The sequence below is a fragment of the Eleginops maclovinus genome, chromosome 13 (assembly GCF_036324505.1).
Source record: "Eleginops maclovinus isolate JMC-PN-2008 ecotype Puerto Natales chromosome 13, JC_Emac_rtc_rv5, whole genome shotgun sequence".
Taxonomy (NCBI): domain Eukaryota; kingdom Metazoa; phylum Chordata; class Actinopteri; order Perciformes; family Eleginopidae; genus Eleginops; species Eleginops maclovinus.
The window spans coordinates 5,085,055-5,097,301 of record NC_086361.1 but is presented as its reverse complement, the minus strand read 5'-3'; the positions used below and the strand labels follow the sequence as shown (position 1 = coordinate 5,097,301).

General features: G+C 42.5%; 1 protein-coding gene across 1 annotated transcript in view; it reads left to right on the top strand.

Moving 5' to 3' along the window:
* The window catches only part of LOC134875231 (doublesex- and mab-3-related transcription factor B1-like), an 18,307-nt gene extending 11,293 nt beyond the window's left edge, over window positions 1-7,014 (top strand). Inside the window, exons 2-3 of the mRNA XM_063899706.1 lie at window positions 6,385-6,626; window positions 6,714-7,014. Of these exons, the coding sequence (XP_063755776.1) occupies window positions 6,385-6,626; window positions 6,714-6,839 (368 nt within the window). The 3' untranslated portion in view covers window positions 6,840-7,014. The remainder of the gene's footprint in view (window positions 1-6,384; window positions 6,627-6,713) is intronic.
* Window positions 7,015-12,247: the final 5,233 nt, after the last annotated feature.

Here is a 12,247-nt window from a genome sequence, read left to right as displayed (position 1 = left end):
AAAAAAAAAAAAAAATTAAAAAAAAAAAAGAGAGAAAGAAAGAAATGTGTTCTGCAGTTAATGTTGCTAATGCACTTAAGGGTAATGTTTATATTAATGGTGTTACAAATACTACAGTACAGTAGTATGAATGGGGAATGGGTTCTGAAAAAAAAATGAGAAGAAATTGCTCTTGGTAAAAATAGATTTAATTTGATTAGACTTAATTTACTTACCTGAATCTGCAATTGGAGTAAGTATTGTTTATTTATGTTTTAGGATACTCTGAATGGACTCAGTTCTGGTAAAGGTTACTTTTAGTTTATTGTCTCAAAAGGGGGAGATGTAATGTAATGATGGTATGAACGTTATCAGTTATATTACGCAGTGACGTGGTTCCGGTCTCGGCTGTACAGTGGAACAAGTTATAGAGACACGCGTGAGTTAGCTCCGCAATGCAGTTTGTAACGTGTTAATCTAAGCCCTAATAAACTACACGATAAGTGACACAGTGTGTGCGTATCGTGACAGCGTGACTGGAACATCTGCAGTTTAGTAGGCTACTTGTGGTGTATTGAATCGAGCACTCGGTGCTCGATTGTGTTGGACTGCCACCACTACTGAGTTCTGTAATACTCTGATCTTGTCTGGGTGTGTGATTTGCCCGTCAGTAAAACATGAGACTTGTGCTGCATCCTCGTCTCCGTGTATCAATGTATGATAGTGATTAAGTTAGTAACCCACGAATAGTAACACTACAATAGTGTACACACAGTAAGTGAAACTACAACATGGTGTCAGAAGTGGGATCACGGTATAATTCGAGGACGGTCTTTTAACAAGTTCGCTGTCAACTAGCAGGCAACTGACAAGTGCTAGCGCGCGCAAACATGGGACAGTTTAAGCCGCCACCACCGCTGTTGCTCGCTGGGAATGTCGCTGAAAACTGGAGAAGGTGGGAGCAGCGTTTCCAGCTGTACATGACCGCCTCAGGTGCGCGGATAAGGAAGAGACGGTTAAAATAGCCATTCTGCTTCACACCATTGGCGAGGAGGCGCTGGAAGTGTATAACACACTCACCATCATCCCAGAAGGAGACGACGAATCGATGGAGGATGTTCTGAAAGCCTTTACGGACTACTGTAGCCCTCGAAAGAACGTCGTTTTCGAACGCCATCAATTCTGGTCGCACACGATGTCAGCAGGAATATCGGTGGACAGATTCATCACAGAGCTGCGCCAGAAGAGCAAGGACTGTGAGTTTGGCAGACATGAAGATGACATGATAAGGGACAAAGTAGTGTTTAGCATAAATGATGCACGTTTGAAAGAAAGACTGTTACGTGATGATGCGCCTACTTTGCGCAGGGCCATAGAGACATGTAGATCAGCCGAGCTCGCTAAGTCACACATAAAAGCGATGCAGACGTCACATGTTGTCCAAGACACCTCAGTGGATGCATTAAAGAAAGCAACAGGGCAAACGCGCATGGGCAGCTGGAACAAGAACAAAACGAGCAGCAAGAGGCATGTAACAACAACTCTCTGCCACAAATGTGGAAATAAACATGAGCCCCGTCAGTGCCCAGCTTATGGTGCAGTGTGGTAAAAACAACCATTTTTCTAAGGTATGTAAATCAGGCACTGAGAAAAGCGTCTACCAAAAGGCAAAGACTGTGCATAATTTAGAAGTGAAGTTGATTCCTTATACATAGGCATGATTGGAAGTGGAAACGACAATGAGATGGCTCACCAAGCTAAAGACACAGTATGGCATGAAACAGCCACAGTTAGAGGCGTAGCAATCAAATTCAAACTGGATACAGGCGCAGACGCAAATGTGCTCCCCATGAGCATGTTCCACGGAGACTGTGCTAATTGCTTTTGGTGGTGCCCGACTACCTGCAGATGGTGTTGCATCTCTAGAATGCCGGACGTCCAAGCATACGGCTGTATTGGACTTCCATGTGTCTAACCGAGCTGACAAACCAATACTGGGTGGAGAGGCTAGTGTGGAGCTACAGCTGGTGAGCAGAGTCGAGGCGCTCGCATCGAGGTCACCGCAACTAGCAAAACCTCCAGCCACTAAGGAGGAGCTTCTACAGAGGTATGCAGAGGTTTTCACAGGACTAGGCGAGTTTCCTGGAGTTCATCACATACACATGGACCCGAGCGTCACGCCTATGATTCACGCATGCAGAAATGTACCACTCTCCATCATGGATGCACTGAGAGAGACACTCAAAGACTTACAGAACAGGAAAGTCATAACTCCTGTCAATGAACCTACGGAATGGGTGAACAGTCTTGTTGCCACAAAGAAAAAGAATGGTACGCTAAGGGTATGTTTGGATCCTTGCAACCTGAATGAGGCAGTCAAGCGTCAACACTACTCCATTCTTACACCGGAAGATGTGCGCAGCAGGCTAGTAGGAAAATCCATCTTCTCCATCCTGGACGAGAAGGATGGATATTGGCAGATCAAACTAGATGAGCCGTCGTCTAAGCTATGCACCTTCAACACGCCGTGGGGCCGGTTCCGCTTCCTCAGACTCCCATTCGGGATCAAATCTGCCAGCAAAGTGTTCCAGCAAAAGAACTGTGAGCCCTTCGGTGATATCCCAGGTGTGTACGTTATAGCAGACGACATGATCATCGCAGGGTCATCAGAGCGGGAACACGATGAAATCCTGCAGAAAGTGATGGAGAGAGCAAAGACTGCAAATGTGAAATTTAACAAAGACAAGATACAGTTTAAAGTTGACACTGTAAAACACATGGGACACATCATCACGGCAGCAGGACAGAGAGCTGATGACACAAAGGTCAGGGCGATCGTCGACATGCCAAACCCTGAAGACAAACAAAGTCTCCAACGTCTGCTGGGAATGACAAAATTCCTGGCACAATACATACCAAATGAAGCCTCACTCACGGCACCCCTCAGACAACTGCTCAAGAAGGATGTAGCGTGGCAGTGGTGCCCACACCACAGTTCAGCACTAAAGACACTGAAGACCACCCTCACACAAGCCCCAGTGCTGAGGTACTACAATCACAAGCAGCCTCTCACACTACAAGCTGATTCCTCAAAGGATGGACTGGGAGCCTGTCTGATGCAAGAGGGCCGCCCAGTGTGCTATGCCTCACGAGCACTCACCGACACAGAAAAGAGGTACGCACAGATAGAGAAAGAGTTGCTGGCTATAGTGTTCGCTGCTAAGAGATTCCACCAGTATGTCTACGGCAGACCAGTAACTGTGCAGTCCGATCATAAGCCTCTAGAGGTCATCATGCGCAAGCCGCTGAGCAAGGCACCCGCACGGCTGCAAGGTATGCTTTTACAACTGCAAAGGTACGATCTAAATGTAACATACACACCAGGCAAGCACATGTACATTGCTGACACACTCTCACGCGCTACAGCAAGCAGAGAAGGTGATAATATTGATGAGGACCCCTGTGATGAGAGAGTTGTGTATGCCTTGGAGGCCACAGATGCCTTGAGCGAGGAAACGCTCAGCCAGCTAAAAAAGGCAACGGCAGCAGATAGTGTGCTACAAGCTGTGTGTGAGAAACACAAGAATGGTTGGCCCATGAAAAAGAAAAGTCTGGACAGGAAACTACATGCCTACTGGGCAGTAAAGGACATGATAAGCATGGAGAATGACATTGTCTTGGTCGGAGACAAAATCATCATACCCCAGAGCTTCAAGAGCACGATTTTGGAGAAGCTGCATCTTGCACACCGAGGAGTGCAGCGCACAAAGGCTAAAGCAAGAAAATCTCTGTACTGGCCCGACATGGCACGAGATATAGAAGCAATGGTGGAAAGGTGCGTGCAGTGCCAGCAGCTACAACCCAAACAGCAGGCTGAGCCACTCATGCCACATCAGGTTCCAGAACTGCCATGGATGAAAGTCGGAGCCGACATCTTTGAGCTACACGGTCAGTCATACCTGTTGTTAGTTGATTACCTGACCAAATATCCTGAAGTGCTCAACATATCTGACAAAACAGCCCTATACAGTGATACAGAAGATGAAGTCTGTGTTTGCCAGGCACGGGATTCCTAAGGAGATAGTGAGTGACCATGTCCCATTTGCCAGCTATGAGATGAAATCATTTGCAGCTTCATGGGAGTTCAAACTCACACACTCCAGCCCAGGTTTTCCCTCTTCAAATGGCATGGCTGAGAGAGCCATAAAGACTGTAAAACATGCGCTGAAGAAGGCAATGCAGACAGGCACTGATCCACATCTGGTGTTGCTGTCACTGAGGAACACACCGGTGACTGGACTGAAAGTCTCACCTGCACAGATGTTGATGGGAAGAGTTTTACGAAGCACACTTCCGTGCTCCAGTGCCGTGCTGATACAGTCAGTCCCACAGCACATTCACAGCAAAATCCAAGACCTGCAGTTCTGCCAAAAACTATGCTATGACCAGCGTGCAAAGCCCCTGCCAGTGTTGACCTCAGGAGACACCGTACACATCCGAACACGGCGCGGCTGGAAGCCTGCGGTTGTCATCCGACAGCGAGATGAACCACGCTCCTACATTGTACAGACGCCGGCTGGAAGGATGCAAAGAAGGAACAGGCGACATCTGAGGAAGATACATCCGAGCCTATTCAGAGACACTGACAGTGACGAACATTTTGACACACCGCCAGTGGACTCACCACCACAGGACCTGCCACCTCACGAACCGCCTCCTGTGACTACAGGCAGTACACCCACATGCTACACACGGTGCGGCAGAGCGGTTAGACGCCCTGCCAGATACAATGACTGATGTTTCATGTGATCCTTTATGTGTGCTGCAAAAAAAAAAAAGGGTGGGGGAGAGTATAAGAGGTGTTTAACCTGAAATGTTTCAAGTGTTGAATGTTCAAAATGTTTACGTTTCAACCAACAGAATGAAAAAAAAAAGAAAATGGCTTATGGTGTTTAATGATAGTCATTTGTCAATCGAAAACATGCTTTATTAATCATTGAGGTATGCAAGTAGAAAAGACATGTTCAATGTTGATGCCATAGCATTAATGGTTTAGTAAAGAGTCTACTGTTGAAGTAACTGATTAGCAGGCCACATCTCAGTTGGAAAAGAGGGATGTGGTGTATTGGATCGAGCACTCGGTGCTCGATTGTGTTGGACTGCCACCACTACTGAGTTCTGTAATACTCTGATCTTGTCTGGGTGTGTGATTTGTCCGCCAGTAAAACATGAGACTTGTGCTGCATCCTCGTCTCCGTGTATCAATGTATAGATAGTGATTAAGTTAGTAACCCACGAATAGTAACACTACAATAGTGTACACATAGTAAGTGAAACTACAACAGTACTCGCGCACACACAAATGTTGTAGGGGAGTGGCGCGAAAAACGACGGATAGTTTGCTGATAAATCTATCTCTCTGTCTTTCTTTCTTTTCTTTCTATATTTAAATATTTCAGTTTAATGTAATGGAAATGGAATTACACAGCAAGGAACAGTAAAGTGAAAACACATCAAATTGATATCATTTCTTAACGTAAGAGAATAGATCATTAAAAAAACTAACTACATCTAAATATAGTTTAGTGTTTAGAGCTTCAAAGTGTTGATTATTAATCAACGAGGTTATCAAAAATGTATCTAAGATGAATCAATTTAAGTTAAATTTGTAAGAAAAAAAGCAAAGCATTATGTTAAAGGCAAATCTTTCCCTCTGAATACATTTATACATCTGAAAACATTTATAAATGATGATTTCATAGTATGCATTCCTGTAGATTGTACTCCACAATATAGAACGTTAAAATTAGCACAAACTTAAACACATACAGCAGTGAAATGCGAAGTACACATAAATATAGCATCAATATTAATTCAGCATCATCAGTACACTCAAGATGCTTTCATAAAACTCTCACAGGTCTTTATTGGTTTTGTAGAATTGTAGGCTTACTTATGATACTTACATGTACTGTATACTTTAGATTTAGCTGACAATACTTGCGCAAAGTGCAAGCTATGGGTTTCACCAAGGTTTTCAATGCATAGCTTTAACTTATAGTTTTTTAAGTTTGGTATTGCTATTTAGTAAAGGATCTGCACTTCTATCACACAATTCAGTATTTTGGGGGGTTGGATCTACGAAACAAGCAATTTGAAGATGTCAAAAAATAATATTAATAGTAAAGTAATTGGCGAATTCATAAATAATGAAGGTTTCAGCCCTTGTTATGTTATTGTGTATATGATGATTTGCCATTTTAGATAGAATTGATGCCTGGAATATAAATATGGCGTAAAAATTACCTCACATTAAAACACCAATCAAAAATAATACAATGAAACTTTAGACAAAAAATGTAAGATTAGAAATGAATTTTATAAAGTCTTACCTTTTTCTTCCAGATGGTCCTTACTTCGATGAGCTTGGTCAGACTGTGCCTATGAGCCACTTCCCCTTCAGGATGTCCACTCCTTTCCCCGGCAGATATGCTCCATGTCCAAGCCTCCTCTTCAATATGACATGGCTGCCCCCCATGCCTGATGGGCTTTACAACGATGGCATGCGGGGACCCCCCATGTTGTTCCCCTACTTCCCGCCTGGCGCTGTGCACTATCCCCCTCCAGCAGAGCCCGGGCCTGCTGCTGTAAGTGGCTGTTCCTCTTGGAATACTGTAGTGAAATAAACTGCTTTTAAAAAACGACTAAATATATATTGTTGTTACTTGTGTCAGGATTGCAGACAGGTCTTCTTCACTCTTCAAACCCCCCCCACTGCTAGAGATGTTCCAGGAGGGGCTGATGTCCAGGCAGCGCCCACAGCCTCCTCTGTCCAAACACACGGAGCAGCACGGTATTAAAGCACAGACAGAGAGATAAAGGTGGACAATTTGACAAGTATCAGTATTTTCATCCTTGTTTTTTGCCAAGCACATATTGGTTGACTGCAGTTCTGTTCAGATTGCTGGCATGAATGTAACTGCACCCTGTTGTTTGTGATATATTAATATTATTTTTGTTGAAAAAAAGCACAAAATAAGTCACCTTTTTTGTATTTCCTATGTTATAGTAAAGTAATGTACATTTAAAGTTGTTTGGGTTACATTTTTTCCTACTTTTTGCAGGGCAGCAAGGACTTGGATCCTAATGCAGTTCAGGAATTAAATCCCATAATGGAGGGAACAAGGGCTTACAATTTAGACATGCCCCTTCAATATATCCAGCGACTAATGACTTATCAGTAGCAAAAATGTAGTTGCATTTAAAAGTATTATAAAAACAGTTTCCTGTTGTTGTGCTGTCCATGTGATTGGTACACAACAGGTCTGGAAATATTATGAATTGACTCTCCTTAAATATATATTCTTATTTCTGTAGTTTTTATTAAACATGAAAATAATCTTTTAAATCTGCCATCAGATGTTCTGTGCACGTTAACAGACTTTAAAGTAAAAAACTAAAAATATTTTCTTTACCAAAACAAGCAAACAGTTAGAAATTTCTCCATTTGACAAGAGTCCACAAGTTAAATACACCTGGAGGATTTGACAGAAACGTTTTACATCTGAGATTTCTATTTTGTTCTCGAGAATCAACTTTTGGTGATATACAGGAAACCTCTGTATTAAGAACCTAATGTTAATATATATGTCAAGGGGTGAACTTACGGGCATGAACCCAAACGCACGACTCAGAGACAAGGGGTTTCAGGAAAACTCCTTTTACTGGATTGACCTTTGTACAATGGCTTTCACATACAAAAAAACACTCTTTCGAGGGAAAAACCTGAACTAAAGACTACGAAACAAAAACCACTCATATGAGGGAAAAAATGTAACTGAGACAAGGGTCTAGGAGTATACATGAGCCTGGGGCTAGATGTCGGACGTTCACACATGACGAACTGGCATTGGAACAGGGGAGACGAGGAGAATATATACACAAGGTGAGGAGACACAGGTGAAAACAATCAGGGTGGGGTAGACAATCACAAAAGAGGGAGACACACTGGGGCAGGGAGCACAGAGACCTGAAACAGGGACAGGACGAAAAGTAATATAAATAAAACAACATTATTTTTCGAGACATGACAATATAGGTGTCTGAGGTGAGAGACCCTTTGACCCTGGTTACATCATGATGTGTTCACGAGCAAAAAAATCTCTTTTGTTATTATTATAATATGCCATCAAGAAATCATGTCAAAGGCAGAAAAACAACAATCTACAGTGTAGTCTTTAATCTACAAACAAATGAACGTTGTCAAACGAAAGTTGCGCTGTAAAAAATAAAACATTTCCTTCTGACCTGTAGCGGACTAAAGGTATAAAACAGCAGCAACAGAATATACTACCTTATGCTCTACCTAGAAAACATGAGTCCCTCACATGTCTTCTAGGTAGAGCATAATGAGAAAATATTTAGTCATTTCCACCAGCTCCCCCACCCTTCTGTAAGGCAGGGCAAGTTTATTCATACAGCACCTTTCATCATAAGGCAATTATAAGTGCTTTACCAAAATGACAGGCATTGAGAGCATTAAGAAATACAGTATAAAATGACATTTAAAAACAGGTAGTTCATGCAGTTTGCAGCTTGTATTTAATTACATAGAAATGGATTACATCAAACAGAAATATTACAACATGTCCTTTAAGGTACACGCCCTAATAAAAGCATCTCAATCAGAGTGCATGGTTAAAAAATGAGTCTTCCCTGGTAATCTCCACCCTGCTACGCCTTCCCCTGCTATCTGATGACAGCAGAAAGGTCCCGTGCGGTTACGCTGTGGGGATATTCAAAATGAAAACATGCACAATGTCCTCTTTTGATACAAAGATGCTACAGCTTGCAGTCTGTGCTCTCTTAATCGGTGCAACCTTGACAACACTTTTGCAAGTTTATGACCTTCACCGTTGGTTCCTATGTTTTTTGGCATGAACAAAGGAAGACTTGTGACAGCAGTCTTAAGTTTCTTCCGAAAAGAGCAAGTGTGTAAACTTATAGAGATAAGATTTGGAGTTCCTCTATGATAAGATCAATGAGGGTAAGAGGAACTATCACAGGCAGCATATTGCAAAAGATTTAAACAGACTTGTTCAGGATATAAAGGTTATTGAGGCAGCCACTTAGTGCCAAGGGGTTATTGTGGAGCATTTCTTGAGAAAAAGGAAGTGATTATTACCTGAGTTTTTCTGTGGTGTCTTGCATGGAACCTGACAAGATTTTTATGATCACTTTTCATCACTAGTTAAGGACACACCTGATATGTCCCATCCACTTTCACTTTTTGACATCAATCCAAGCGTTGAACATTAAAGGAGTAACTGCTTTCATTTCACCGCTGATGCTCGGGTTCAAATTCCACATTTCTATGGCCGCTTTAATGTTGCCGGCCTGAGAGCTTCAATAATAAGGATAATCATTTGAATTTATATACACATTAAGTGTGTAATGTTTGGAAAATTTGATCGAATCTAAATATAAAAAAATAATGTTTTTCTTTTTGGTTGATTATATATTAGACATATTTTCATTGTTCTTTGTGATATTTTAATTCTGATTGACAGAAGACATCCTGAAGTAAAGGTTGTTGTCATTTGACCTCTATCTCATTTCTCCTTGCTTAGAGGACAACATAAGTAAAAAGTGGCTCATCTTACCCACTCTCCCCTACCGTCCCTTTGTTTGTTTGTATACAATGAATACATATAAATGTTTCTATTTATTCAGTACAATGAAACTAATACTTATCTAAATGCAGGCTTATTTACTGCGAAACATATATTTATGAGCAATCACTTACTGTTACTCTACTTTTAGCAAGAAAGAGAGTAAGCGTAAGCATGATTGATTCAAGAGCATCCAGATTGTATCTTATTTTAATGTGTGACATTGTCCACCAGGGGGGGGGGGGGTAGTCCCCTTTAGTTCCTCTCCCAGATTCTTTCCAGGACATTCAGTCTGCTCTGACAGTATAGAGCAGGGGTGCCCAAATACTTCCCGATGGAGGGCCAAAATTGGACGTGAGGGGAGGGCCGAGGGCCAAAATGATAATTTTGCAGTACATTAAGTGTGCGGTAAATATATGAGTGCAGTACATTACGTGTGTAAGTTAAGCATACGTGTGCAAAATAAACACTATATCACAAACTCATTTTGAAAAATGAATTGCACTGTTTATTGTGCTTCACATTTAGGTCAATAACATTTCATAACATCGATCTGGCTTCTTTAAATTAAAAAAATAACTGAAGCACTATGAAATATTTGTGGACAGGTGTGGAACATTACCAGTCCTTGGGCCTACCATACTCCCAGGTGACACAATGGGGGCCTAGGGCAGGCCTACATATTCTGCCTGTAGTAGTCCAATCAGTGGGAAACATGAAGCCTGTTCTTGGTTTTTAAAAGCCTCTCAATATCAGGTTCAAGCTGACTAACTGACAAAGTGAGAATGTCATGTAGGTGAGAGTCAGATAAAGCATTCCTCAGTTTCGACTTGTTAAGATTCATAAGGCTGAAAGCCTGCTCACAGACATAAGTACTTCCAAAGAGGGATAACATAACCTGGGCATGTTTGCGGATCTTGCCATATCTGTGTGCGGGAATAGACCTGTAAAAATCTTGTAAGGAAAGCTCTCTGAACCTGCTATGGAGGTCTGAATCAGACTGAAGTTCCAAAAGTTCCATTTGAAGCTCCTCACTGACTGCATCCACATTCACAGAAAAAGGTTGAGCAAACAGCTCAAATGCTGTTGTATTTCCACGAAAATCTTCAAAGCGATGGTCGAACTCCACCTCAAGATTGTTGAGAATGTTGAGGTATTTTGGTGTGTCTTCCTCCATCAACCCAACTTCTCTGAGGCTGGGGAAATGTGCCAAATTTCCTGAAAATACAGACACAAAGACAAAAGCAGCAATGTAAGATGCAAGGTTGTTCATGAAATGAAATGAAATACCAATCATCAATCAAATGGTGGGCAGGGGATATATTTTGTTTTGTTTATGGCTGCAGTAGACTATGAAAAGCAATACAACTACTGTTTTGGATTTAATGCCTGGTTTAGTGGTTTTAAAAAGAACATCTATTTTCCACCAACACAAAGTATGCATGCATCACAAACAATATATCTATGATAGCATGGTTGTGACAACAAGCGTAATACATTGTTTTATGTTCAATAAAATATTAAAGTTAGATCTCACCTGTTGAAAGATGTCTGCTAAGCAGCTGGAGCTTTTGCTTGAAGGCTTTGACATGGTCATACATCTGCGTGATCATCTGGTCTCTCCCTTGGAGCTGAAGATTAAGGATATTCAGCAGCTCTGTGATGTCCACAAGAAAAGCCAGGTCTGCAAGCCAGTGACTGTCCGTGGGCAATTGGATGTTGTTCGTCTTCGTGGCTTGAAACTCTCTTATTTCCTCGCGCAGATCAAAGAAACGCCGCAAAACTTTCCCACGGCTCAACCACCGCACCTCCTGATGGTACAATACATCACCATACTGGGCATCCATCTCTTCAAGCAGAGCTTTGAATTGACGGTGTGAGAGGGCCTTTGAGCGAATATTGTTGACAATGGCGACGACATCCTGCATTACGTTTTTCAAGCCCATGTTTTTAGCGCACAGTTGCTCCTGATGCAAAATACAATGGTACTTTAAAATCGAGCCACCAAACTCGGAGACCTTGTCCGACACAAGTGCAGTTAGCCCTGCTCGCTTACCGACCATGGCGGGGGCTCCATCAGTCGTGATGCCAGATAGGGTTTCCCACTTCAAACCGTTCTTGTCCAGAACTCGCTCCACTGCCATAAAAATATCCACACCTTTTGTTGTCCCTTTCAATGTTTCAAGGCCCGCTAGTTCTTGACACACTTCAAAGTCCTCATTGACGCCTCGCAAAAACACCAGCAACTGTGCTGAGTCGGACACGTCGGTGCTTTCATCGCACGCAATGGAGAAGGCAGAAAAGTGACTTGCTCTTTGGGCTATCTGACCTCGAACGTCTTCGGCCATGTCCTCAACGCGGCGGGTGACAGTGTTCCGTGACAGGCTAATTTGAGAAAATACACGCATCTGATTTGGACACACATCTTGGGCAGCTATTGTCAAACACTCCTTGACGAAATCACCCGCTGCAAAAGCTCTCCCACTTCTCACGATTGCATTGCTAATGCGATAACTAGCCCGAGTGGCATTTTCTTGTGCAGTCGACGGCTGAAGTAGAGTTCGCTGCTGGGTGGTTAGCTTTGTTAGCAAGTCTGC